Source organism: Neodiprion virginianus, chromosome 6 (genome assembly GCF_021901495.1).
Source record: "Neodiprion virginianus isolate iyNeoVirg1 chromosome 6, iyNeoVirg1.1, whole genome shotgun sequence".
In the NCBI taxonomy this organism is placed as follows: Eukaryota; Metazoa; Arthropoda; class Insecta; order Hymenoptera; family Diprionidae; genus Neodiprion; species Neodiprion virginianus.
This window is the reverse complement of record NC_060882.1, coordinates 25,837,433-25,863,600: the sequence shown is the minus strand read 5'-3', so window position 1 is coordinate 25,863,600 and position 26,168 is coordinate 25,837,433. Positions and strand designations below refer to the sequence as shown.

Genomic DNA, 26,168 nt, shown 5'->3' with positions numbered 1-26,168 from the left:
AGCCACGTTTCCTGGTCATAATACAGCTAGGACGGGATGCTGTTAAATAAGAAGGCTTGGCTCAGGTTCAAGGGGCGAGATCTGCAAACCATCGGCGCCACGGTTCTGACCGAAGAAATCTGGCCTCTTATCCCGTACGCAGGGAATTCATACGCGCACAGATATATATATATATATACACATATGTAAAATTGCAACTGCACGAGTAAATATTTACAATAAAATTGTAAAAATGTTTGTGGAATTATACCGGAGATTCTCACAACTCGTTCGATTCAAAAGAAACATAATATGCGGGATTTTTACTATTTATACATGAAAAATTGCGCGTAAAAATGCGCGAGGTGTTATACATATATCTTACAAAACACTTCGTTGTAGTAAAACAACGTGCCGCAGTTTAATCTTACTGTAAAATTTGCGCTCCGGGGTCGCGAGCGTGTTAATCATGCTTGTAAACAAATGTAATTTTCCTAGATATTCCTCGAGATGATTATGTATGTATTTTTTCGTCACTTGCTGCACGTGGTTTGGATTCGAAAAAAATCCTATCCGGATTGACCAGCTTTCGCGAACTTAGCAGACGCCACAAGAATCGCGATAATTAACGTATTAATTACGCTCTCCGCAGACCGGCCGGCGATTCGCTCGACTTGTTAATTCGGTTCCAGTGCTAACAGTAACTAATTATTACTGATTATTACTTATACGAGTGCAACGGCTAGTCGAACTGACGAGGTTAAATTATTCTCGAAAGGGTGAGTAGTAGAGTTTTTCCGTACGTCGAAAATCGACGAAAGTGATTCGCCCACGCGTTAATGTTTCGTTAAAATTTCAAACAAAGCTAACAAATAAACAAACATTGATAACCCTTGCATGTTTTGTGTACATGTTGACAGAACCTTACCAGGAATTTTTTAATCGTATAATTATGCACGTTGATTATGTTCATAATTGAATTTACCCGGAGCTATAAAATTATCCAAATTTTCAATATTTTGTTTCTCCGCTCACGATTACGAATTTATTATTTTTCATCCTCATCACCCTGTACAGTAAATTCACCGGGATAAAAATGATAGCCTACATTCGAATCGACCTAATTTTTTCCAATGGTCAAGTTCAAACTGTAAATGTTATATATATACCTATATTATACAAATAACACGCGACAACTTCATTCGGAACAAACAACCCCGCTATAGACAACGGGTCTGGCATTCCTATACAAATATATTGTTTACTTGCGACTGGTTCGAGTATTTTCACGTAATCGAACGATATTATATTATCTATTATTTTCTTCGGTAAACCGAAGTGACGGATGAATTAAAAGCAGAGAAAATACTGAATCGGAAAATTCATTCGACTCGTTAATAAAATTGAAGAAGATCGAGTTCTCGTTTCTACGTTGTTTTACATATAAGCAAATGATTTTGAAACTATACTTTTATAGATTAATTGCTCATTAAGGAATATTTTCCAATTCCCGTTATCCCTTTTTCACATACTCCTTCTCTTCAACACAGAACATCTTGTAAGGATCGTTTAAGATTAAAAAATTAATTTTTAAGACGCTGTCAGGCTCGACAAAAAAAACCACTATACCTACAAAAAATAAACAATAAACAAGCAAACCGGATATATGAGAATATAAATAAAGAAAACATTACTCGATGAGAATAAATTGTCTGTATTAAAAGATTGTCGTCTAAAAATAGAAGCCACAAGGGGAGGCTGCAGTTGGTTAAGTTGGTCCATTATGCATATGCATGATTCGAAGTTAAGAAGCTGTCCGTGTCCCGTACCGCGTGTCCATCTTCACCTCGCCTGAAGATGCCTGCACCGCTGGGCAAACACGCGACGATTTAGAATTATGCGGGTAGACAGAAACGCGGTGAAACTCGTGAGCAAGAGCGACTTGAACAGGCCGTGCGGCATCTCGATCGAAGGACTCTAAAGTCGACGCATCTGCAACGTCCCTGTACCGAAATATCGAAGAGGAGAATTAAGTGTCATTTTATTGTAATTTTTTTTTTTTTTCGTTTTCAAACATGCATCATTTTTGGTTCTCCTTTTCAATTGCATAACCGACACGATGCAACGGTTGCACTTATATTACGCATACAGCAATCGCTGAGCCGTCGTATTTAGAGATCATCGAGCGTTATTCTTTCTATCTATAGACCATGTGCGGTGTTTGCAAACTACGAATATGTGTAGGTATACAGGTATTTATGCGTATCTGTTGTACACACAATTCAACGTGGCATAATTGTACGGCTTCTTGACTATCGCGATTATACGTAAATATATATATATATATATATACGCAGCGGATCGTGTTGCACGCGTATGCAGCAAGGCATACAGATATATGTATGTACGTACGTCGGATGCGTGCGTGCATCGTATACCTACATATGGTATGTATTTACACTCGAAGCATTCACGTGCATGGTATACAGACAGTTTTCGGGTCAAGGGTATTTCCTTTCGTCAAGTATTTGTAGAGCGTTCTAAACGCGAGATAATGCGTTTACATGCAGTATAGATCTCTATGTATGCATATATTACGCTCTGCCTTCGACGGAGATTGATCGAGGATTGGTCAGAAACCGGCTTAACGATAACGTGGCTTCCATATGTACGGACAGCTTATACATGCGCAAATGCATTGGGAGTTACTAACATTTTTCGAGAAAATCAAATAGACGTCGGTCTGATTAACAAAGTTCCGAGTCGACAAGATGGACTTGATTTAAATTATCTTTGCGAAGCAGCGCCTGATACTCTGTATATATGTATATACCTATCTACGATATGAGAAGAAGAAATTTTCGTTAACGATTGATTTTTTTTTTCTATTCTTCATCTTCAATCAATCTATTACTAAAGGGAATTTATTTTTATTCAACGAATGCTCGTAACATGTTTTTTCTTCTTTTCCGTTTTCTTTGAACATTTATCAATAATTCCGATAATTGAAATCGAGCAAAATATTATCTCGCTTCTCGTGTCAACCGAGTAATTATATCATAGAGTGAGACTTGTTAGTGATTTTGTCGGTACCGTAGAACCGTGCGATCAATCAGCAGCGGTGAAAAAGCTAACGATAAGACGGACCTTCCGAAACTCGGAGATTTCGTATTTGTAATAAATTGTCGAAATATCGTATATTTCGAAAAATATTCACTACAACGCGACGGAGTCTTCACCACTTTTCCGCTTCGACAAAGTTTGCGTGGGAATCGAACGAATGCATCAAATACCGCGCCAGTTTATATAATAGGAGAATATAAGGCTGCACGGTAAGGCCAGGGTCTAGTCGATTCGAGGGTCGACCGAGAACTTGAATAATAGAAAAATATTGGATCCCTAATCCGAGCAACCCTCCGGCCCGTCGACGGGATGAATCTTTATTCTTTCGGTGGGAAGAATTTCTCCGGCGCGGCGTTTGGCCGCGATTGGAGGAATACTTGAGGTCACGCTGCCATTCGGGGGTCCGATTGGCCATCGAGTGCCGTGCACGTGAATACCACGAGTGGTCGGAACGCATGCGTGGCTCAAGTCGATCCGAGACAAGCCGGAGGAGCGGTATGAAAAAAACACAGTTGGCGCGGCCGGCTCGAAGGATGAGGTCTGCGGTACCTCGCGCGTTTTTTTTAAATACAAATTCGTACTTAACCGCGTTGCCGAAGTCGCGTAACAACACTGTTTCGTGAGGCACAAGTCAAATACAGGAATAACGGTTGAGGAGATAAATGTATAACATTATAATTAATCGTTCAATTTTATACATAGTTTATACATGCCGCAGAGATTAATGATAAACAGCGTGATACGCTGCCCTAATAACGAAAATAAAAGTGTCAATGAAATGTAAATAAAATCGTTCGTTCATCTATAATATTTATCCGTAAACTATATACGTATACAAACAGTGTGGAAACTCTAGAGAAGGTTCTTTCACCCGTCGGAATTCTTTCCTTTATAAACGGTGAGTAACTGACAAATCGAACACGAATCTGAAACCACTATTTTTCACACGGTGTGCGTGTGACGCGTAACTTGTTGATATTTATTGCGCGAGAATGAGTTTAAATAACGCAGCTAACTTCAGACCGCGAACGTTGAGAAGGTCGTGTTTTTCACAAGAGAGTCCGCGACTCTACGTAATTCGCCCGCCCCTCGGATTATTATTTCCCATTCGATCTCTCGGAGAAACACCTCGACACTTACGTATTGATACTTATTTCCGAAGATCGCGTTGGCGGTTTCAAAATGCGAAAACAACTCGCGTTACGAGTTCAGTCTTTTCTTCAGCAAATACAATTACAGAGCAATTAACGGTCGTATGAATTGGAAACTGATCTGTTTACCCTTGTCAAGTGGTTGGAAATCGATAGTGTGAAACGAAATTATGCTTGTGGCCTCTGTTTCCAATTCTTGTTTGTCGGATGACTCGCTAAGTATCCCGTGGCGTAGAGAAACAACGATGGTCCAAACTTACCCCTGTAAAATGTGGCGCGATCGGCGGGCGAAGGTTTATTGGCTTTATTACCCACAAGAGAGTTTTTTCAACCAAGATGTAGCGTGGTACAACCAATAAATCCGACAATGTTTACCAACAAAGTTCAGGGTTCATCCAAGAGTTTTCCTTACGCTCGTCGTAACCTCGCGAGTTGGGTTTTGACATCTGTCCTCGATCTTGACACGCGCCGCGAGTAAATTCGTTGATATCGCCTGACATTCAGAAATACTATACAAGAATAGGATACACGAGGTTACGTTGACGCGACGAAATTTACCGAAAGGTTATCAAGACTTTGGGGAAATTCTGATCATACGGAAGATAGTAACGTTATCTTATCGACTCACCGTGCCAGGAAGAAAGTGTCGTTTTGCGATTTTTGAATCGCTCGGAAATTCGGTAAACCGTAATGAAACAAAACACACTCGTATTTCGAAATCTTGGTTCCTTAAAAAAACTAGTGATTATTTTTTCCCCCAAATGTTTCGTTAATGCGATAACGTTGCCAATTTCAAACTCTCAAATTCGAAAGCTGCGACGATTCAAGATGGACGCCAATCTAGCTATCCGTGTAACGCGTGATTGTCGAACGCTTCGGATGTGTAGAATAGCTAATTGCAACCGTAAAATGGGAAAAGGGTGTAGAATAAAAAGAAAACTGATGTAGCAGTGGAAGTTTCGTATTCCGAAGGTTCGTAGCCGTAGCTACGTGGAACTACTTCGTATTCTAGTTACACGCGTAAGCGACAATTGCGTTAAAGAGAAACGTGAGAAGTTTGCGTCGCGAGGTTGGCAACAGCGGGACATCGGGTACTGTTTCTATTAAAGAAAACTGGTCTTTTCTTATATTTCATGCGAGAGCCTGCAGTTGAAGAATATTATATTATACCTGCAAGCCGAATGTAGCAACTGAGGGATGCTGAAGGGTGTCGGACGCAGACGTCAATTTATGACTAACGTAACAAGTAACAAGTTTCCCGTGTCTCCGAGTCAAGGAAGAACAATTATATCCACTTGTGATACAATAATCTGTACAGGAAAATATTATCATAGAAATTGAATGCGTATGAAACAATTGTATTGTAATGTGTTAATAAAAACGAGCCAATGTTTTTCGAATCAGTTGAAATGCTTCTCTTTACAATTATTCGTTTCCTTGGTAATATACGTATACAAACTGCAGTCACCCAAGATTTTACTATAATTACAAACTGACTTTGAGAACAGTGATAATTAACCGTTAATTGGCACTTAAAATTAGTGCGCTAATCGATAAATAATTCATCGTTTATACGTAGGGACGATACAGCTATTCGTTCAAGGCGATAAAATCATTTTTTAGGTCGTAAAACATCCGACAAGCTAAACTTTAACTTGTCGAAATTTGTACATTTACAAATCAACATTTCGTTAATATCTACGTTACAATAATTCCACGGGCAAATTGATCGTGTATAATTTATATTTTTTATTTCCGTTAGATGCTATAAACGAACAATATGGTATACCATTCATTGTTTTTACAAAAGTTCATTACAACGAATACAACGGCAAACTGCATCGATGCGTTCAATATTTTTTCAAAACTAATTTGCCGCGAGTCTTCCGGTAATCGGCTTTCAGTAATTTCCTTTTCCCTCTCACGTGTCCGTAAATTAAACGCTATTATACGCACAACGCACTCACAAACAGCATTTTACAAGCGCGGAAGGTGAGATTTTACGCACTTCAGAGGTATTTAATGCAGAATTCGCGAGAGTTGATTCGACGGTGCAGCAGGTAATAAAACAGCCTCCGCAATATTTCTCTTCTTCGAGTAATTAACAGTCGCCCGATAATTCGGAAACGAAAGGGAGACGTGCGCGCGTTAAACAATAAGTTAAACAGACGAGCGCCGCAACGACGACTTCTGTGCAAATATAAAAATTACAACGATACGTACATACCGTTACAATTTTCCAGGCTTTATTTAACGCTACGAAATGTCTACGTTCGAACATGTGCGAGAAGTCTGGGCAAAACTTACGTTTAAAGTTATGTACATATCCCGATAACATTCCCACGTAATGTAATAGGTTCTAAAGGGCGTGATAATTAAGCTACGAATCACGCGGTTACACTTTTGTTGTATACAAGTAATCCAGCAGCGTGTATGTAAGAGATGTAATATAATTTGGCTACTTACGAGTCACACTAATTCTATACACACATTATATCCAATGCCAAGCTGTAGTGTAGCGGCTATTTATACGAACTGCATTTATGACACACATGCCACGCATATAGACATTGTTATCTGAAAAGTATAATTCTAGATTAGGAAAATGGTAGGTCAATATCATGATCGTTGCTGCATACATATCTAGCGCTCGGAATTGGAGGCATGCGTCTGTCTACAGCAGCACATCCTCGATCACCGACTTTTATTTTACCAGATGCGGGGCGTTTGGATCGTACGACTTTTGAAAAGCGTTTATCACGCGAATATTAAATGTATGGAGGGCGACGAACTCTCTGTCGTCTTCGTTATGATATATATATATATACACACTGTATACTTTCAAGGCATACTATATCATGTATATGTAATACAGTCGGCGGAAAATACTCCGTATAAATTGTTAAAATATATACGACCTCTGTCCCTCGTATATTCTCTACATGCACAGCGTACCTACGATTGTATAATCTTCATGCGCAAGTATTACAGATATTTTATGCCAAAATAATCCCGACGGCATATAAATACGTCCAGACTCAACGCGTTGGCAATTTATTTCGCAGTTTTGAAAGGCTGTCTCTCTCTCTCTATATATATATATATATATATATACATATATATACGCCTATGGCCGAATGCCTGCGGTTTGCTCGGTTGTAACCAATTGGATGACTGACTCTTGGCTACCGCGTGATAACCTCGTGGTCAAGCGCCAGTTTCGTCTGTCGAACAAGCCTGGCGCCGCGTGTGTATAATCGAGGAAAGTTCGAAACGCGAGACGATGACGTGCCGAATTTGCTAATCGAACCTGGTATTTAATTACCTTATCGACATTTCGCTCACCTCAGCTGCAGGAATTCGATATTTGTATGCCGAAGAAACTCTTTTAATTTTTTTCCTCACTTTTTATTATTCATTTTATTTTTTCCATCAACATACTTTACAGAGTAACGGCATTGGGATATAAAGTCACGATTTTATGACAAGATTCCAGCTGATTAAGTAGCAGTAGACGTGGGGCTTAGGCTTAATTCGTCTATAAATCGAACACAGATTTGTTAAAAAAAAAAAAAAATCAAATTTACGTCGTGCGAAAATTCATAGATATAGCTTATTGGTCGCACTATTATGACTGAAATATTGTTTATTAATTGATTGCGAGATATGATTTTTATTTAATTACTTATATTCTTTACCAATAAAGTGTACGTACACACATCGCATACATACGTATAGGTATAAACTAAGTATCTAAAATCGCGAATGGGTGACGAATACGAATTATTTTATACTTGGGAAATTCTTGAACCTTCTTGATCATTTACGCTACTAGCAAGTACCGCATATGTACATACTTATCTCGGCCTACCAAGAAATCGTTCGGATTTAAACCGAATGAAAATTTCCTGTGCGTGATTTCTCGCAACTTGAGCGAAATAACAGCACATAACAACGTGGAGACCAGTTATGAAACTTCCTGCTGATTTTCTATTTCTCTTCCAGTTTTTTCCTCTGGATTGACCTGCAAACGATTTTTCGTTGCGTTCGAAACGAATTTTCACGAATAACCGATATCAATTGCAATACACGTAACTATTTTTTGTCAAATTGCAGAATTTTGCCGTATATCTGAGGCTATAAAATTTTACCGTATACCATGTTATTGGTATATGTAACAACGAGTCAATCGCGTGAATGAAAATGAAAGACGATGTGGTCCGACGGTAATGATAATCATGCGACGATCACTTATCACCGGTGCAACGTATAACGTGTCAAAGTTTCTACCTTATTTTCTGCATAAACATATCGAATGCTGCGATTATAATTATACATCTATACAAGGTACGTTAGACACATGCATAAACGACATACCTACACGCGAATTTCACTTTCCTTCGCGCGTTATATATATATATACGACATTTATCCATCGCATTTCACGATAATAATTATAATGTCGATTCATTAACGCGGAAGAAGCTGAACCCTCTAATCACATTCGTGAGTCTACAACAACTTTCGAAGTAAAAAAGGTGGGAACAAGTTGCCTCATTTTTCACGGTCACCTTTAATAATTGGCGGTCGCTCGAGTTATCACGTATCGCTGTTCTATATTTAGAAATATTTCTCTCTCTCTCTCTCCTGTCTTTCTCTTACCATAAACGTATACCATAAATAGATATATCATATTTCCATGCGATGAGGAAATTACGAAAGGCCTGGGTGTCCTGCTATATTTGCCCCCGGGTGCAATTGCGATGTTAAAATCAACATCCGCGGGTCCCGCATCCATATTTGTTATTGATCGAGTGACGAGTTATGATTTCTAGTCGATTGAGACACTTTTAAACATTTTTCGTCTGAGTCCCTCTTCGACGAAGCTTCTTATAATACGTGAAAGCATTCACTTTTGATATGGGAAACGATAAAAGAAATTTAAAAAAAATTTTTTCACCACACCCTAATGTATAGCATATACCAAATAGGTACTGGCTCCTTTTTTCGAATCTCAATATTCGCGTACTTTATCAACGGCTTGGTCCTTAGATACATGTACGCGTATCATGTACGTACCATAATTATTATTATTATTATCATAACTTACGTTGTACGTATTATTAACTCTACTAAACCGCGATACTGCACAATTTTTCCAAGCATAAAGATTCTTTTTATCCTTTCTGCTTCAACACTAAAAATATGTCGCGTAACGTATGTACGATGTGTACGGTAAGTACACATGTAGGTATACAGTACAACCATAATCCTTGCCAAAGCTTGAAGAGTTTTGAATTCGAAACGCAGTTATAACTCATAGCTTGAATTTCTTTTTACCTACTTATCGTGCCTACATAATTTTAGCATTTAGATGTTATATAAAGAAGCGGAGGAAAAGGTTTTTTTTTCTTTTTCTTATTTTATTTCAAAGATCACGGCAGACAGGTTTCTAAAAGTTTTCATGCACGTTTCTGTAATACATACAGGAATGTAAAATGCTTTAAACTTGTCACATGTGCCTTTATATGTATGTGTAATGTACCCAACTGTGCTGAATTTTTATGCTAAATTACGATTATTCGCATGCAAATCGATATCGCTATATACATATGTATGTGTATATACGTATATACGTTTGCCAATGAATTAAATAACGATGCGAGATTCGGACGAATGTGTAATTGTGCAAAGTATTAAACAGTTCACCTCACGTCCGGTACGGTTAAAATTATCTCCAATTATTATCATCATTATTATAAGTTTCCTCGTTTGCTTTTCCATTTCTTTTTCTTTCTCTCACTCCGCTCGTTGTTCAGAATTTATGCAAGTATTAAGAGATCGTTGATCACGTAACACGGCTACCGATTCAGAGCCGCATCAATGATGGTATTTATACATGAATAATTGTTACACATATAATCATGGAGCCAGTATAAAAAAATTTCTATAAAAATAACCGCGCGATGATTCAATCGCGATAATTTTGTCATTTTCAAATTTAAAATCTCCTCCGCCAAATACACGCGTGTTATATTTAAACATCACGTAGGTATGCGTGTGGCAAAGAAGTCGCCTATCCCTCAACCGATTTATCTTAAAATTGTGAGAAAAGATTCTCGCTTTCGAAACTTATGGAGAGATTTATCTTTTTTTACATCGGTCTGTATCTATATACTCGTGCAGATTTTCTCTTACGAATATCGTCGTGTTACGAATCACGTACGTAAACCACACGGTATATTCCATGCGTGCAGATGGGGTGATAAAATTCTCATCGGAATTATCACCGCGATAACGTGACGGGAGAATTGATCGAGGCTCGAGGCGATTCTCGCATATATTAATATAAGTATATCTATTAACGACAAGTGCAGAACGAGGTTAGATCTATAATTGAAGCGAACACAACGAATTCATTTTCAAGGCTTCGATGGCATTTCTTGAAGGATTTGGAACTGACCTCACGCATCCTTGTCCTCCTAACCGTTCGTCAAATTGCGATTATATCGTCATGTGTGAAAATTAGTATGCCGTGTGGTTACAGACTTATATTATTCCGATACCTTCTACCATATATCTCTCAAGTTCGAGAGTGTAAATTTGTTGCTTATATACGAGGTCGAAATATAAACCAAGGAGACGGAATATTAGGGCCAGCTGTTTTTAGACGTCGGTATTAATACTGAATTTTACAGCAGTTTTATATTGATGTGGTTTTTTTTCAAGCTTCACTCTTGGATTTTTTTAAAAATTAATAACAAATTAATTTTCCTTCTTGATAATGTTAACTTTGAAAGTCGTTTCGGACGTTCGGAAAGTTAAGGAAAAGCTTCGCTCGTCACGTAAGCCGGGGATTCGTATCGCACATGTACGAGTATGTGTCTGTCTACACAGAGGCAGTTGCGTGACACGCATGTTGTGCGTTTCGTTAGCGATACGAGAATAAGGTTGATAAATTTGCAGGAATTTTCGACGTCTCGAGACGAGTTCACCGACTGATTACAACCGTCACATATACATATACACGGCGTGCGTGAAGAATTTTTGGCATGCTGGACTACATATCGGCTGGTACGAAGTCCAGAGACAATTTACCAAAATTATACAAATTCAACGTTTATTCTTTTTCTTTTCAGTATCCTAGCAAGAATATTCATTATTTACGCTCTAAACACGACAAAATTTCCTAATTAGATACATATTATATATTGTTTATAATTCACTGTAATCATTTGACATACTTTCTAGGAAACTGTGACGGGGGATAATTACAAAATTTAAATATCAACTTTGATATCGCGCTTTGGATTATAATTTATATATATATATATATTCGATAAGAGAACAAAATTTCACAAGTTTATAAACCGTGTACACAAATTATTGCAATAAATTATTGAAACTAAAGTGTGATAACGTGTTGCGTACCTTGATATTTATTCAGAGGGATAATCTATGCGAGTTCTCCGATTTTGTAATGTGAGAAAAAATTCGTGATAACGAGATAACCTATTTCTATTCAGGCACACCGCACGTGTGTGAGAAATGACATAGTGTGTAAAATACCAGACACTCAAATCGGATATCGATACGTGTAATGTATAAGCCTTATCGAAAATTTCCACCTATCGTATATTATGTATTAATGTTCGATGCGTAAAAAATTCTCTCGTTGGAGTCAAGGATTTTAAGGTCTGGTATAAAGAGTCAGGGATAGCTAATTTAATATTTTCACGCGAAAATCTAAAGTACAATATCGGATAAAATATAAGAGTACATTGAAAAATATAACATAAGATAATAAAATATAAGAATTGCATTCAAAAAAAAAAAAATCTACCGCATTTCGATCAACGATACATATTATTTAGGTATAAAATTACAGAAAATAAGAATTTCATTTTTCAATTCTTAACATCACTTTCATCGTTCTCAGAAAATACAATTTTCATCGCAGCTGTTGAGCTTATTCTATATACATACAATATATATGTTATATATGTCACGTGACACGCGCAAATCAACGTGCCTACATACCGGGCACCGTATATGAACATACTATTCGCGAAAAACGCGAGTATGCCACATCGCGGAGTAAAAGAAGCATTTAACAATAAGTGGAACGAGCCGTCGAAGGCAGAGTTGCCGAAGCCGTGAACTTTTTTTTTATTTTACCGATCCTTTATCGATGTTCAGACAGAAACAAGATACCGATGTTGAGCAGGAGTCAACGCGTAATCGTGTGTGTTGAACTGTAATTAATCCGACCATACGCGGTTCGTTTCTACAATTAATTGAAATAGTCAAGCACTTGTCTTGTAATTTTCCATTGATGAAAATTCGGGCCAGCTTCGATTGCTCGATATAGAACAGACGATAATAAAAAGAATGAGGCCAAGGGCGTCACATTATCTGTGCGTATATATGTGTTGTACAGGTTGAGATACTGCAGGTTCGATGATTATTCATAATATAGTCGTAAAAAAAAAAAAAAAAAAAATTGCGGTCGCCTTAATCTTCGTTTTTTATTTCTGTACAATGTAATAAGAGACGCTTGCTTTCTGGTCATGAGCTGATCGAAGATGATTGATCGATATCGTTATACCAAAATATTGAAAGAAAAATCTGCGTAAAAAATACGAACAATATAAAGTTTGGAAATCTCTCAAGTTCTGAGTGGAAATTTTTGACATCGTCTTATATCTTTCGCACATGATCTCACTAGAGTAATAAACTATCGGTAATCAATCGCCTAGGTCTGCCGTACAATCACACTTTCTAATATCTACAGTCAACGGCCTGGCGCTATCGCACGTCTAGCAATTGGATTACGCATCTTTGTAATCGAAAAAAAATAATATTAACAATGTCCAGACGGAATATGGATGATGATGGATTAAAGCGACGTTAATGCGAAAACAGAGATAAATTATACGTAATAAGTCTCACGCGTCAATGTGTATTAGACAATATCTTCTCTTATAAATTTTTATTATTAAAAAGTTCCGAAGAATCGCAAAAGATTAAATGATTTTCTTCCAATATCCGTAAATCGATTATTGTCTTAATTGACGCGTAGGTAATACAAATACATCACGAAACGTTAATCCCGATATTCGATATTGAATTGAGTTCAATTACAATTAGCTTTGATATCCTTGTAGGTATATATTCTTTACGCTTTATCGATAAGCGATGGGTAATAATCAATATGTTATTTTCACTCTCGTATAAGCGATCGTTGATCATACAAATTTTAGGTAGATAGTAAGTATCGATTTTTACTTTGTACTCACGTATAATAATCTTTTATCACATTAATATGTATTGAAACAAGTAGATATGCCTGAGCGTAGCCAGAATTTTTGCGTACCGCAATGAGAGAAATGTTTTCATCTTCCGAATCCCCGCCGTCACAGTCGGGGTGGAATACCACAAGTTTCGCGTTTTTCGCGAGCGCGTTGCGAAAAGACGCTTCATTGCACAACTCGAAGGCGGTGGGCGATTGATCGTGGGAGTTGTAGCGTGTAGCAGATCTAGAAATGTGGGGGTTATCGCATATTTTCACCACCACCGCCACCGCCACCCTGGTCCCCAGTATCTCGTCGACGATCGAAAGAGAGCATGCGACAAAGGTCGTCGCTCCGTCTTTGATAATCTGTATTTCATGTGCAAAAGCTGTCTGCAAAGCTAATTCGGGTGATAAATTAAATGGTAAATTGACCAATATTTGCGGACATCAAGTGTACGCGTGAATTGTTCGTGATGTATCAGTGTAGAAAAGAGAAATAGAAACGTTGAATGAAAATACGATAAATTATTGAAAGCAAAATTTTTTTTTATCAAACTTGTGCCGTACATACCTACTGTGTACAGGATTTTTAACAGAGAAGATATCATTTTACCGCGTATCGTCGAGGTAACGTTTTAGTTTATGCTGATTTGTCGAAGCGTAAAAATAAAAAAAAAAAAAAAATGGAAAGAGTGAAAAAAATTATTGTTTTTTTTTGGTCGATTCGGCCAATTTATAAAACTACGAAATAAACTAAACAACTGTATTGCAATAGTTGTGAAGTTTTATTTATTCTTGCGATGAGGGAGGGGAAAAACTTGTTTGCTACGGGAGAACCCGTTAAAAAATAATGAAAAAAAAAAATGATCGAGCGAAAGGAAGGTCAAATTTTGGTTGAAATATTGTAAAACAGCGAAATAACGGGTCGATCAGTGATCAGGGATATCTTGAATAACGATCCGCAACGCCTTCCGAAGAAAGAAAAAGGAAAACCGTTTGTTTGTTTTTTTTTCCCCCTTTTCTTTCGAATTCTTTCAAATCTTCTTATCCGCTCACGCCACATGCGAAATAACAAGACGGTGGATGCGAAGAGCCGGCTTATCTGGTCTCGGGGGTATCGCGGCTTGAGTCACGCGTAAATAAACTGGCGCCTTGCGGTATTTATTTTATTACACGCACACACAGGGAAATACCCGTAACGAGATCCAGAGGATATCCAAGTCGCAACGTCGTTTATTAAATAACTTTCAATCCTCTGTTCGCAGATCTCGATGTGCTCGATTGCCATGCCCGCCGAGGTGATCCTGGGGCACAGTCCCCCGGTTTACAGCACGCTGCTTTATCGACCCCTGGTGGTGTCGCCCCAGGTAACGACGAGGGCAGTGCCACCCAGGATACGCCCCTGCCTCTCGACCGGATCCCTACCCGTAGACGATATTCGCAACAACAACAAACAGAAGAAACGTGTCGTTTTCGCCGACGATCGTGGCCGGCCCCTTACCCAGGTAAAATATTTTGTAAGTGTCTGCTTTACTTTTTCTTTCTTTGGAAAGGGAGAAATTGATAGACGAAATAAAACAGGAAAAACTGGTAACCCTGTATATAGTCCGTAAGAATTCGTAAGGACGCTTTAACGATCGTGATGCATATTTTTTATCGAAATTTACACACCTATACGATTGTTTAAATTAGTTGCAAATATTTCGCAAATATTCGTATTACTTACAATCAATGTTTTATTCTTTTTTTTTTCGGCAATTGTTAAATGTACTGTTTTGCTCCGATTTGTAAGAATTTACAAATCGGAAATTGCAATAATCGAGAATTTAGTTGAGTGTTTTCTAGTGTAAAAAAAAAAAAACAAAACAAAACGATCCAATCGTACAAGCATATGCTTAGTTTTTTTTTCCCTAAAGTCGAAAGATCAATTCGAACCCACGCGAAACGGAAATTTATATTTATTAGTTAGTATGTCGACGTATGTTGATAAATAATAAATCTTCGTCATCCTAAATCTCTATTGCATCATTCGCAATACTGTCGTAAAGCGATATTATCTGACAGTTTTAATATATGCCTCACGCAATTAACATACAAATGTATTACTAATTACCGCAGAATTTTGATGCTAATTTTTTTCAAACTCGTATAATATTTGGAAGTCGACTACTCGATGATATCTGAATTTTGTATCGAAGTATGCGGTAACAAAAAATACAGGATGCCCAATGGTCGTTAAAAATTTTCATTGTACATTACTGAAATTTCTATGCCTGCGCTAAGATCGTCAGAATTTATTGTAGCAAAGAATCTAACGATACGACGTACTGGAAATTTTGCTCCTTGAAATTTCGCGACAGCGTCGTTTTTCGTCGTGCAGCTGAAATTATCCTAATACACCAACAGCACGCATCAGCGGCAAAATACAGCAGCTTGGAATGCAGCTATGCAAATAAGACCTGAACGCGGTACAAAGATTTATCGCGAGAGTTGACCGGAGATTATTTTGCAATTCCTTTCACCGTGCGGCTTAAACCGCAGTCACTTATCCGCAGCATGTTGCAGATTAAACGAATTCTCCAAACTGCATCAAATAATATGCAATACGTACGCACCACAAGCTTCATTCGCATACAGGGGGGGGGATTTGCCAATTATATCGCGCATAGAAACACAAAATGTACATACGTAATGCACGCGTAGAAATTTCGATTTTGTAAAAACAAAAAGGAAAAAAAAAGGAAACAACAGAAAACGATAAGTTTTCAAGATCAATTATAATAGTTGTTTTTGTTTTCTGAAATTTATGGTTCTCATATAGAAGATTTTTCATCCCCGGAATCAGAGGTTTAGGATTTGTATCACCAAAGTTTTTTTTTTTTTTTTATCCAACCAGATTCAAATGGAATTTATATACTCCGCGTATCTGTGTAATATAATCGATACTTCGATAAACTTTCAGGATCGTTCAATTTCGAGGAGCAAGTGAAAGAGAATGGAATAAAACTTGATTACCAAGGGACAGTGTCACAAATAGACTGCACGAAAAATTAAAAAAAAACAAAAACCAAGACAATTCCAAATAATATTAGAATCAATACTTCAGGATCAATACGATAGCATGGCATATTCGAAACAAACAAGAAAATAAATCATCAGCGCACAAGCGAGAACTTGTAGAAGAAAAAGCCAATCGTAAAGCCGAACATCCCTTGTTGTTTTAGGTGCGAGTGATGTCGGAACCCAGCAACGTGCCGCCTCTTTGGAGCAGCGCCTACCTCGCCGGAGTTACACGAGGTGTTAAGGTGGAGGCGACGCCGACGCCGTGGTCGCCGACGTTCCCCCAACCGGCGAGCGACTACCTGGCCTTCCGGCGTAAGCTGGACCAGGAGGCTGTTAGCCTGGAGAACGTGATAGTGCGAGAGGCGGAAGAGTGTCTGGTCGGTACGGTGAAGGTGAAGAACCTGGCCTACGACAAGGAAGTGATAGTCAGGGCGAGCAGCGACGACTGGACCTCCCACGAGGACGCCCACTGCAGCTACGTCTCGCAACCGGGCGCGGCGCAGGCCGCCCTCGTCCTCTACGACACCTTCCGTTTCCGGTTGACCCTACCGCCGCGCTCCGACAAGATTGAATTTTGCGTGTGCTATCGCGTTGCCGGCGACGAGTACTGGGACAACAACGAGGGGAAGAATTACGTCGTTAGAAAAAAGGCCGAGGTGAATATTGACAGGACGATGATGATGAGCATGTGAAGCGTGTGAGATTGGAAATTGAATCACGCGCTCTCCGCACCCCCGCAAAACCGAGACCTTTGTCCTTCCCGCTTAACCTCTGTTGGGTTTTCTTGTCTTTTTCTTTTTTTTTTTTCTTTTCTAATCTTTTTTGCACTTTTCACACCCTCCCTGCTCTCCCTCCATCTGTCATTTGCCTCTGGTTGATTATGTGTGAAATGTGTGTAGGTTTGTGTCGTAGACTGTAGGCTATCCGGATCCAAGGTACGAAATGGCGTCGCCTACTAACGGGTGACATACCGCACAGTCGTATTTGAAAATAAAATACTATTTTATCCGCCAATTTTATATTCAATATTAATTCGATGTTAGAATATAAGTGACAAAGAGTCTTACACAAGGTTTTCCGTTCTCTTGATTGACCGAAAACGAAAACGGCTGATCAGTTAGCGCGACGCCATTATTACTATAGAACCGTATACACAGTATTGGATCCAGATAATATTTAGATACTTTAGTTGAATAGGAATAACATATTTTAGCATATTTTTTCCCCTTTTATTTCACTCTGACAGTATATCCCGGGAAAAGATTTTTTTTTTTTCTTCACGACACGTGAGCTTTTAAATGCATTATACAACGGATGAAAAAGCATGACACGTACGACAAACATGTTTAAAAAAAATTGAGATTTAGACTTGATAGATGATTATGTAGACTCGTAACGCATACACGGATAGAAAGAAACTTCTTAATTCAACAAATTAGATTTGTATCAAATCCTATGTCTTCAATAAAACTATTTAGATTTAGTTAGTTTGACAAAACGATTTAACAATAAGTTGTCCAAAGCACTCCGCACGACAAAAGTATTCCGTCGAATCAAATAAATATCGCGTTTCCCCGAAATTGACTACAGCATTCAGTTGAGTCAAACGAATATCACTTGACTTGACTAATTCTTTCCCTCCGTTTATACGTACAACGGTATACAGTAACACGCTGTATTACGATACAGAATTAACTTATTATTATAATTTTATTTTAAGTTGCACAAAATTCGTCGATTACAACCGTATAATAGATATTTGGACAAAGTTATACACTACATGTAAATGTAGGTATGGTCGAAAGTGGAGGTTGAAAAAAAAAAAAAGATTTTTTTTTTTTAACTTTAAAAAGAAAAAAAATCGCGTCAGAAAAGAAAAGGAAAAAAAATAGTAGGGTTGATTAACGAAAGTGAGAGAGGGAGAGGAAAAAAAAAAAAAAAAGATGCGAGAACCGTTTAACGGAACGAGAACGTCGTTTCGTGTGGATATTTGCAGCCGCTGCAGCAATCGACGAAGGCGTCCATGATCTGCAACGGCGGTGTGACGTCGATTAGCCAGACGACGTCGTCCTCGCTGAACACAAGAAGTGATCCGATACCGATCAGCAACGGGATAACGAACACGAGTCGGGAGGATTTGCGACTGAGGGACGCTACGAGGGCGAGCATGAGAGCCTGGAGCGAATTCGCATCGTGGAATCACCTCGTGAACGATTCGCCCTACTGGTGATGCCGACCCGTTCATCGACCTCGACTCGCTGTTCAGCCGAAACGATAAAACTTCATTCCCAATCACGCAACGACGAACAAACAATCAAAAATACAAGTCTAAGAGATAACGAAAAGAAAAAAGAAAAAAAAAAAACAAAAAGAAATAAATAAATAAAATAAATAAGAAAATTGAGAAGAAATAAAGAAATAAATAAATAAAAAAAAAAAAAAAAAACAACCAACCAACAAACGCGACTCGGCATTGCAGATGTGCAGAGCGAATACGATGCGTGTTAAGAAGTCACGTGATGAAAAATCGCGATCAGTGTGCACCGATTTCCCCAGCTGAGACGACTTAAGTATCCCGATCGACGGAAATCGAGAAATTAATTATCGATGCGACGAGGGTATGATATGAACGACGTCTACCGTGCATCGATCACCAAACGATCTTTGGTTAAAAAAGTATCCGGTCATATCCCTGATGGACGAATTTCTCGTGATGAAAAACTCATCGGGACTTGAACGATTACGTTCACGTTTAATACCAGATCGCTATCGCGCAGGAAAAAGGGGCAGTTAATATTCTCATGGTGAGTTGCTTTTGTAAATTATATATTCTTAATCAGATTGCAATTTCTACTCCAGCAGGATATTTCATTGCGTAGGTTTGAAATTTTTTTCTTCTCATTCGGTATAATCTCGGCACGTGTATAACGTAACGATTTTTATTTTTTTTTGCAAATACGGGAGGAACCAACGATACGTGTCAATTTGTCTCTCGGAACAAACGATTTTTTTTTTATAGAGAAATTCGAGGACATGGAAATATTATCCCAAAAGTAATTAAACTACATTACAGAATAACGACGCGTTGGCAATTCTTTCTTTTCTTCGGTCCACCGTTACTTTCAACCCTCGTCGATATCCTTCGATTTTTTCTTACAACCATTAGAAAAATTTACGCAAGACTTTTAGCCAAGAGACGAGAATTCGTATATGGAGTAAAATACATTCGCAATTTGGATTTTTCTCATTTTTTCACCTAAATTTGGATCGTTCACCGAGTGTGATAGCCTCGGCTTGACGCGGCACAGCCTCAAGAGACGACGAGGCACGCGTGTTCGCTGCGAAACTTTCACTCTATAAATAGCCGTCTATATCGAGATGTCTAAAGGCTGAATGTACACGCGGCAGTTAGAAGTTACGCCGGTATCGTTGCTATTGATACAGTAAATTTGACAGCGTTCAGTTTCCCCCGTTCTTCACACTTCGTTACATTTATGTTACGCGCGTGAAACCAAATTCCAAATTGTGTAAGTATACGAGAGAACGCGACGAGCAACGTTATCGTTTTGGAAAGATCGGCTATTTTTACGTATATAGATTATTTATTATTATAATAACTATTTTTCAATCGATCGCCAATGATTCTCAAATTTATTTCTCGTTACGTAAATAATTGTAACGATTCTTATTTCATTTCCCTCCGTGTATTTAGTAGTTTTTCACCAATCTCTCACATTACTCGCCAGATTTAAGAACGTTTAATCCATTTATCGCCAGTTCAGACGATTTTCTTTACGATCTTGTCATTTCGAATCACTTTTTTTTCTGTGAAATTTGAGCGTGCTTAAATTGATTTCCGGTTACCCTATACGACCACCTCCACAAAATTTCGCAAATGATTTTCAGTGATTTCCGATTGCCTTGTCAACGATCTAAAACAATAGTTCGCCACGTCAGTCTCCGATAACCTTTAAATTGCTTCTGAACCCATAACATCTGAGCAATTGTAATCTCGATTTCCAGTAATTTTCCGTCATTATTTGACCCCGCGTGTACAGAAAAGATAGAAATGTTACAAATAATCGCCGACGTTTGACTGGAGTTTATCGTACATTATAAACCGGTCATGCACTACGAGTCGCGTCAGCGGAATAATTATCTCCCGATATTCTTTAATCGTTCATCAACGACGACGAGCCGTCGAAGCCGCGGTTCTCCTTGAACGCCTTTAACGCATACCTACATTTCACGCGAGCGAGTATCTGCGGAATCGGAACGCTGGCTGCCACGCATTATATACTTACTTGCGATGCAGCAGCCGATTCGCAACACGTCTGCAGTTGCAGGGAATCCGAAAGCCGGTTTACCAAGGCGTGGCAGAGAACCGCACCATAAAATCCCTCGGGTCGTCTAGACGCGTGGGTCTCGACGCCGAGACGCCCCGGTTCTTCGATTTTTCTCAACCGGAAACTCCGCCCCTTCATCGAGAGCTCTTTTCGCATCGTTCTCTATCTTTGATTTCAGACAAGTTTCATTTATTCGTTACAGTTACTGTCGAAAATTTCAGCAAAACCAGTATCTTTGTACAAAAACGGATTCAATTTTATTGCAATTATTTGTCCGCGCATATTTCTTTTTTTGTTAACAAATTTCGTCTTTTTCATTCTCTAACGGAAATTTTTTTTTCCGCTTGTTTCTGTTTCAGGTTTTAACGAGCAACGTGAATTCGCTGTGCCAAACAAATTAAAAGGTCGCCCGTTCGCGTCCAAATTCTAAGTTTATCCTAACTTTACGCAACTATTTTAGTTAGTTTCTATCCTATAAATACTGCAAATATTACACATGTAACCATGCCTTCATTGTACATACAAACACACAATTCGTCAAACATTGTACCACAAACATATTTTCCTATTCGTTGATATTCTTTTAAACCTTAATTAATATCGTTATTATCTATATGTCTATTTCTCTCTCTCTCGCTCTCTCTCTCTCAAGCTTTCCCTTGCTCTCTCTTCACGAATCAATCATTGTTAAATGTTTTTTTTTTCTTTTTTTACTTATTAGCGATGATCAGTTCGGTGTAAAGTTCACTATTAGCTGTATACAGTACGTATTTTACGACTTGGGAAGGAAAGAAAAACAAAACAAAAAAAAAAAAGACAATAAATGGGGAAAACGAAAAATCATCGTATGCGAAACTCGACTTCTATCTGTATACCTATACCGATATACTATGAACTATTTCGGGCTGCGGGGTTTTAGTTTTCTATGAAAAAAAATTGGAAAAAAACAATGATATACGTATATTTATAACGCGTACAGAGTTGCAGGCCGTTTCATTTTTACGGCTTAGATGGACGTAGAGAATTTGCGAAGGAAGGGCGGGAGGAGTAATGATTTTACAATGAGAATGAATTATCGAGGCACGTATACCATACAAATATATGCGCACACACACATACGCAGATAATTTTATACATAAATTTAAAACATTGAAATTAAGCCAAATTATTATCTGCATGTTGCGTTGATTCGATCGCGTCAATTTACTACATATTTTAACATATATTTATTTTGTTATCCTACATGTGTACTGTGTTTTGTCTTTATACATTTACGTTGTTATATATTTATGTAGTATATACATTTGAAAGACAAGAAACTTTCAAAAATTTCTTAACGTTTTACTTATTACACTGTTATCAACACACGTGTTTGTGTGTGCGCGCATAATATTGCGAAAGTATCTGCGTGCAAAGAACTAAATGTGCCTTATAGAATGTAGCTCGAAATTTACAGCATATGTATATATATATATATATATGTGAAACGGTGCTACGAGATTCTGATTTTTATTTAAACGTATTTTCATTTTCCAATGTCACAGCAATAACGTCAATATTCGTTCGAACATTGCGATATATTGTACGTACATTGTTTTGTATTTTCAATCGTGATATATGATGTTTGACATGTGAATATGAATTTTTTACGCTACGCGGTGATTCCAATTTTATTATATTGTGATGATGAATACGATATACTTGTAAATATTATATATATAAAAAAAAAAAATACGACTCTACGAGCAAAAAGATGTATTAAATATCCGTCGCAAAAAAAAGTGAAAGAAAAAAAAAATGTGGAAATTTTAAAAATTGATGAACCTTCCTGTAATTAATTGTTGATGTGTTTTTATATACGTATATTTGTATTTTACTTGGTAAAACGATGAGGGGAACTGAGAGATTTTGATAAAAAGATATACGTACGGATAGGATGTTGATCGTTGTTTAAAAAAAAATGTTATATCTCATCGTGGTAAATGTACTCAATCACACAAAGTCTTGCACACTGCAGACGAAATATCTTTCGCTTAACGGGGTACCCAAAAATTCGTGGTATTCATGCCATTACTTTGTTTCTGCGTTTGAGATAAGTGGGCATCGATTTTTGGAGGCATATATTTGCACGTCAAAATCGACTAGGGTTTATCATCCAACAAATGTATCGCACGTAAATCGTAAAATTTGTATCTGCGGTTGGATTTCATACAAATGTCATTTGCTCCGAGTTAAATTCGACCAGGCACTCGACACTTTCAAGCCTTGCGCCGTGCGTAAATGAGCCATACACACATTCGTACTTGCGCACTCGCGTATATGTGCACAAATGTACTATTACTTATACAACATACATTTGTACCTACGTGAAAAATTTGTCAAACTTTCGTAAGCAGCGCTTAAACTCGATTATATAATGAATATTATTTTTGAAAACTATATTATAATGAAAATCGGTCGAAAAGCTTTATCACACGTTTGTACGTGTGTATGAAAATAATATCGGTACCGTCCTGGCGCTGCTTAAGAAAGCTCTATCTGTAGAACATGTGTAGATATAAATATATACAATGTGTATATATCAATATCTATAAAGATGAAAAGTTTCTCCGCCTCGTATGTATAATAGGATATAAAACATGATGTATAATGTGTGAACGTAGCGAAAACAGATTATTCGTAGCGTTAATGGTAATTTTATCAGTTATGTTTTTATGTTTTTTTTTTTTTTTGTTTTTCGTTTTTCTCCTTTTTTGTATGTCGAAAAATATTTTACAACCATTATACGTTTACAACCATTAATCTACGCGTATTCTCAAATCATCGATCATTAATCGTTTACTTCGTTACACACATGTGTATATATATATATATTAATAATTATTAACTTCACTTTTTCATTTCGTCACCGCGATATATTTAGCATGTTATCAACGGCCATATACGTATACATATTTTATAAATGAGTGCTGAGCGAGTGTGCGAGAGAAAGAGGGGGAGAGAGCCCTTGTTATACCTGTGAAATTTGTATATCTGAATAATGTAATAGGAGTGAATATATATAACATACACGTGATACGGCCGCCCGGCCGCGGCAGGAAAGTGTCGAAGGATAGATGCGGTATTCGAATTGTTCATCTTTTCATTCGTACTTTTTAACTTTTTTTTAACAAGAAAATTATGCAGATTTGTACATATAGAATTATTTGCATACAGTGCCAGGCTATCTCACTCATTTGATTACTATGCCGCCCCACCCATATATGTAACTTATTCGCATATCCGATAAGAAATATTCACTTCATCCCTAATGTCGCAAGTTGAGGAAAAATTGGAAATCCGAAGCAGTTCGTCATATTTTTCGAAAAGGTTTTCTACTTACTTTGAAGAAAAAAAAATCTCACCTAACAGGAGTGAAAATATGTTTACAATTTTAATATCGCATCTGCTTAAAAATGCACAATTTTTTATAATTTCTCGTTGTTATCATTATTATTATTATTATTATTATCATTATCATTATCATTATTATTATTGTGTTATCGTTATTATTAGTATTTTATGAATAATTAAGCAAAGGTTAGTTTATGGGAAACGAATGGCAAATATTGTGAGTACTCTTGTCCTAGAGAGCCTAAAGACTGATCATATTATTATGTTGTATATCTTTGAATAGTTAACTTACCTATCACCATATTATTATTATTCTTTTTATTTTTAATCGTAAACAGATTTGTCATTATTATTATTATTATTATTATTATTGTTGTTGTTATTGTTGTTGTCACTATTAAATTGTTATTAGCAAGGCTATATACAATTAAAACTATTGAATCCTTGAATCACCTGTGACCTTATATCAATATTATATTACACACACACATATATATATATATATTTTTTATTTCAAATTGAATTAAAAATTGTAAATATTTCATACACGTATTACGTAACCCTCTGAGCCCTATCTTCTCTCTCACCCATCCTATTGTCCTTTATTTTTAATTTTTTTCTGCAACTGTTTAATATTCAAAGTTGAGATACACGCATAAACATTTAACCACTTATAAATACAGTTGCTAAAGCCATTGTAATTTGCATCGAAGGAATTGTATAATCAATTATCCCCTGCACTCGTCCTCTATTATACAAATTACGATACATGATATTACACGTAATTTAAAATGCAATTTAAAGGCACACGGATGCAACAGCGGCATGCCAATATGCGATACACAGATTCACGTGAATATTTAATTTTTATCATTATGATTATTACCGCCATTTTATTCATTACGTTTATACGTTATACAACTATTATTTTACGGTTATATAATTGTACGTATATATGTCAATCAACGATATTTTAGGTTTCCTGCCTAGGCATATTACGTGTAGACAGTTCAATATACATATATATATATGTATATATTAAAGTGAGGTGAAGAAAATAATAATAAGTACCATAAGGAATAATCACCGCTGTAGAAAATTTACTCTACTTTGCAATAAAATATATTATACACATATGAAAATATTCAATTTGTGTTCTTCAGTTTCTTTCTACTTTTTTTTTTTTTTTTTTGTACCGACCCATTTACCTTTAGAACGTATGTTTCGAAAATCGCCTTCAAATTAAACTAAATTCTGGCAACGGTGCCAATGACCTCAGCTATGAGATATAACACGATTTACGTATAATATTATATGTAACAGCTTTTATCTTAATTACATATTGCGCACAGGGACAGAAACATCTGCGTCAGTTTTCTTGATGTTTTTTTTTCTTCTTTTAAATTGATGAGAAATATTATCGCAAGAAAAAAAAACTCTCTAATTGCCCGCGGTGTAACCAGTTGACAAATATTTAGCTATCTTTAGTGTTGATGTTTGACCAATAGGTGTAACTCTGTACACATAGTTACGACATGTATACAATATCTTCGTAAAACTGCTGGATATGGGACGAAAAAAAATACTGTCAACGAGTGAAGATGACGATTATTTCGTGTACGCACGTGTGAGCACAAATTTTTTCAAAATATTTCAGTACAAACCTGTAGATGATTAGTAATAATACGAACAACGATGTGTTACACAACAATTACGTCAAATGTTTCAATCGAGTGAAGTATGTTACAATTTGACAAGGAATTGCTATCACTTACAGTTCTTTGGGATGGTAGATTCTTAGTTACAGCGAAAAATTGT

The 26,168-nt window shown here is 37.1% G+C and overlaps 1 protein-coding gene across 3 annotated transcripts; it reads left to right on the top strand.

The window, feature by feature from the left end:
* Positions 1 to 605: 605 nt before the first annotated feature.
* On the top strand, positions 606 to 22,674 carry LOC124306877 (protein phosphatase 1 regulatory subunit 3C). Of its 3 annotated transcripts, none has more exons than XM_046767987.1 (5): positions 606 to 758; positions 14,814 to 15,065; positions 16,773 to 17,267; positions 18,608 to 19,415; positions 21,317 to 22,674. In XM_046767987.1, exons 2-4 carry the CDS (start codon positions 14,820 to 14,822, stop codon positions 18,839 to 18,841), a joined length of 975 nt encoding a protein of 324 aa, XP_046623943.1. In that variant the 5' UTR covers positions 606 to 758; positions 14,814 to 14,819; the 3' UTR covers positions 18,842 to 19,415; positions 21,317 to 22,674. The 3 variants fall into 3 exon arrangements, with proteins under 3 accessions (XP_046623943.1, XP_046623944.1, XP_046623942.1); XM_046767988.1 differs by lacking the exon at positions 606 to 758 and adding an exon at positions 3,600 to 4,000 and having other exon boundaries at positions 14,814 to 15,053; XM_046767986.1 differs by lacking the exon at positions 606 to 758 and adding an exon at positions 3,600 to 4,000.
* Positions 22,675 to 26,168: the final 3,494 nt, after the last annotated feature.